The 3781-nt window shown below is 43.6% G+C and overlaps 1 protein-coding gene across 1 annotated transcript; it reads left to right on the top strand.

Moving 5' to 3' along the window:
• The first annotated feature begins 660 nt into the window (after window positions 1–660).
• Window positions 661–2776, top strand: LOC103931955 (plant intracellular Ras-group-related LRR protein 9). The gene is made up of 3 exons (XM_009341485.3): window positions 661–1435; window positions 1563–1729; window positions 1820–2776. The coding sequence occupies exons 1-3, from the start codon at window positions 674–676 to the stop codon at window positions 2451–2453; spliced, it is 1563 nt and encodes a 520-aa protein (XP_009339760.2). The 5' UTR covers window positions 661–673; the 3' UTR covers window positions 2454–2776.
• Window positions 2777–3781: the final 1005 nt, after the last annotated feature.

Raw genomic sequence — 3781 nt, 5'->3', positions numbered from 1 at the left:
AGTCATGTGAGAGAGAGGGGGAAGGTGGTGGGTGGTCGTTGTCGCTGTGGCTGACAAAGGTAGGGATTGGGGAAGGATTTTTTTTCCCCTTCTATTTTTGTTGATTATAAAAAAATGGAATTAGCAAAAAGAAAAGAAAAAAGAATGGAATCACCTATTTACCTAACAGAAATTTCAATTTAGATTACAATTGATAACGAACTTCACCACACGGTTAAAACTAACATTCTTTTCTTCACATGGATTGATTTAAAAATAATATCTCACCACATGGATCAAGAAAAAAAAATTTAATCTTTTTTTATAAGAAAGATGACCGGTTAGGGGCTTTGCCATAATAATCACCCGAAGCTGGAGGGGTATTTTAGTGTCAGCATAATCCATTGGCATCAGTGGAGTGACTGGACCGTAATAGTATAGTATTCTATTTTATCCAGTAGTAGATAGAAGAATTATGACATCACATGGCGTCAAAACACTAGAAGTGTCCGACCTCGTTTGCTCCAAAATTCCCAAAACGAAGAAACACAGACTCAGACTCAGACACAAACACAGCACTGACCACCTTCTTCCTCGTCGTCTTCTTCTTCCTAATCGAATCCAATCCCATCCCAGAAGCCACCACCCACTCTCCGTCCCTCCGATCGCATCCCATCCCATCCCATCCCATTCAATGGATCCCAACCCCTCCAAATTCCCCATGCTTTCATACGTCATGTCCCGCCTCCCCTCCTTGGGTCCCGGGCCCTCAAAACCCGCCCCCGCCACTCCTCCTGACCTCTGTGAAATCCGCATCGACGCCCAGCCGTCCGACCAGCCCCCCATCCTTAACCAGATGCCCCACCTCTCCGACCCCAAAGTCCTCGCCGCCATGCAACGCGCCGTCTCCGACGTCTCCCAGACCCGTTCCGTCCTCAAAATCCTCGGCGACCGACCCGACCACGAGCTCGTCGACACCGCCAAGGCCAGGCTCGCCGAAATCGACTCCGTTTTGGCCAAGAAACTAGAGGAGCTCGTGCTCTCCCCCCGCCCTCCCGACTTTGACAGGCTCCAGTGGCGGGTTCACCTGGCCGACAAAGAGGCTCAGTTCCGCGAGCAGGCGGACAAGGACAAGCAAGGTTACAAGGCTATTGTGCAGCTCGATGAGTTGCACTCCGCCTACGACAAGCTTCTCAAGGACGCCGAGCAGAGGCTAGTCAAGATTTACGAGTCGGCCATGGCCGGGGTCGTGGAAATTCAGGAGGAGGAGCCGGGCGGCGATGAGGGTTTGACCAACGGCCAAGTCCCCGAGGAGGTGGCTGGGATCCTGCAGGAGGCCTCCGGGACCACTCTGGATCGGGTCAACCTCTCGGGTCGGCAGTTACAGTTCTTGCCCGAGGCCTTCGGCTCCATTCGCGGTTTGCTCCTGCTGGATCTTTCCAGAAATGAACTCAAGGTTTGGTTTGGTTTGGTTTGATTTGTTTTGATTCGATTCTGGTTTGGTTTGATTTGTTTTGATTCGATTCGATTAAGTTATTGAGATTTGAGATTATGATTAGGAATTAAAAGAACATTTTGGACAGGTTCTTCCTGAGTCAATAGGTGGATTAGAGAAACTGGAAGAGCTAAACGTGTCTTCAAATTTCTTGGAGTCATTGCCGGAATCAATTGGGAGGTTGCAAAATTTGAAGGTTCTGAATGCTACTGGGAACAAGCTAAGTGCCCTTCCCGACTCTATCTGTCAATGCAGGTAAACAACTTTATATGTTTTAATCATTCGAATTTCGAGTGAGGAATGGAATGGAATGATTAGTAATTTGGTTTTGTGAAATCTGATTAGGTCATTGGTGGAGTTGGACGTGAGCTTCAACGGCCTCACGTACCTGCCAACCAACATTGGTTATGAGTTGGCCAATCTACAGAAGCTTTCTATCCAGTTAAACAAGATTCGGTCCCTTCCTACCTCTGTTTGTGAGCTGAGGTCTTTGCGCTGCTTGGATGCTCACTTCAATGAGCTCCGCGGCCTTCCTCTAGACTTTGGTCGGTTGACCAATCTCGAAATCCTCAGTCTCGCCAGTAATTTTACCGATCTAACTGAGCTCCCGGAGACCTTTGGTGATTTAACCAACCTCAAGGAACTCGATATCAGCAACAATCAGATTCATGCTCTTCCAGATACCTTTGGCCGCCTTGAGAACTTGACCAAACTTAACGTGGACGGGAACCCTCTTGTGATTCCACCCCCGGACATAGTTCAACAAGGTGTGGAAGCTATCAAGATCTTCATGTCCAAGAGATGGTTGGAGATACTGGTGGAAGAAGAAAGGAAAAGCATGCTTCAGGTTCAAGAACGAGAAGAAGCAGGATGGTTGACACGCAGCACTTCGTGGTTGAAGGATTACGTGTCGGGTGTTTCCGAGTATCTGGGATCTCCAAGAACTCCTAGAGATCCTGATCTTGACCAGCAGCTATGATTTCATGCAATGCCTCTTTGATGCACATAATTTGTGCTTACTTTCTGTTTCTTTGTTTATTTCGTCGCACTTGTATTTCCTGTATCAGTTCTAGCTTGGAAAAGGTGGAAGCCTCAACAAATTTTGTTCATTCAGTACAATAGTTGAACTTTCTGTAACATATATCGAATCGTAAGTGTCAAATGTTGCCAACAGTATCTCTTGGTCTGCTGCCATGCATCTTGTAGCTAGGCAATTCATCTGTATTGTTCAATTGTATTCCACTCCAATTGTTCGATTGTTTCTTAATGATATAGGACGACGTAATACGGTGTTTTTAGTGATTATAACTCTGTATTCTCGGATGTTTCCAGAGGGTATTTCAGAATTGTTAAGTAATTTGGGACGAGAGATTGTGAAATTCTACCAAAATCTACTGACTTGTTGAATTTCTAAACTCAGAATCCATGCAGGTTGTACTTACAACTTTCATATGAATTAATTATTCTTTCATCAAAGCATATTGCGTGTAAAATTTATTTACAAACTTTTCAACACAATCCAGCACCAAAATCGACCAACCGCGCAATCAAATCAATCCAAAACAACGATGGATGTTTAGGGTTTTTTTTTTTTGTTTTTTGGTGCTTTAAAATGTATTTCGGCCTTCATGTATCTACTTGTGCTATCTTGGTAATTAAATTTATTTTCGACCAAAAAAAAAAACAATAATGGATGTATAGTAATTATCGAGTCGAGAGAGAATCGGAAAATAATTGGATTTGAGAAATGTATGTATGTGAAGGTGAGTTTTCTTGGTAGTCGAAAATTGTGGAATTTATTGAGAAATTGAAGGTGAGTTAATGAGAGAAAAAGGAGGGATCAAGATAAGTGTTTTCTTTTAGAAATGGTTAGTGTGGAGCCAAAAATAATCCCAAAAATTTAGAAGGCAACACGTGGATTTTTCTCAAATACTCCCACACGCTCAGCATCCCTTAGTCCAAGCAATTGACACAACTTCTCAAAGCTCCCCTGCTTTTGGCATGGAAAAGTCAAATGCATTAAAGAAATGATTAATTACTAAATCATATCTTTAATACATTCTCAATTGAAAACCAACTCTATCTCTATCAAGTAAGGAATCCCTACCATAATCAATTAGGGATATTCCCATCATCTTTCAAAATATTATCTCCTAATATTTTTTCCTTGTGCATCCTACGAATAACATTACTTGGCAAATAGGATGCCGCCATGTGTAGGGCAAAAACCTAACCTCATGGCCGGCCACCTCCTCCTATAAATATCTCCATCTTCCCCAAATTTCTGTAAGCTTTTCGCTATACGGT

Source organism: the organism of the source record quoted next, unplaced genomic scaffold (genome assembly GCF_019419815.1).
Source record: "Pyrus x bretschneideri cultivar Hongxiangsu unplaced genomic scaffold, Pyrus_bretschneideri_v1 Contig16, whole genome shotgun sequence".
NCBI classification, from domain to species: domain Eukaryota; kingdom Viridiplantae; phylum Streptophyta; class Magnoliopsida; order Rosales; family Rosaceae; genus Pyrus; species Pyrus x bretschneideri.
This window is presented reverse-complemented; position numbering and strand designations above follow the sequence as displayed.

What these genes read in the sequence shown, in the direction of transcription:
- LOC103931955 (XM_009341485.3), top strand. Translation starts at nt 674, where the DNA reads ATGGATCCCAACCCCTCCAAATTCCCCATGCTTTCATACGTCATGTCC. An exon ending in TTTCCAGAAATGAACTCAAG is followed by an intron (nt 1,436 to 1,562) that starts GTTTGGTTTGGT and finishes CATTTTGGACAG; the next exon opens with GTTCTTCCTGAGTCAATAGG. An exon ending in GACTCTATCTGTCAATGCAG is followed by an intron (nt 1,730 to 1,819) that starts GTAAACAACTTT and finishes AAATCTGATTAG; the next exon opens with GTCATTGGTGGAGTTGGACG.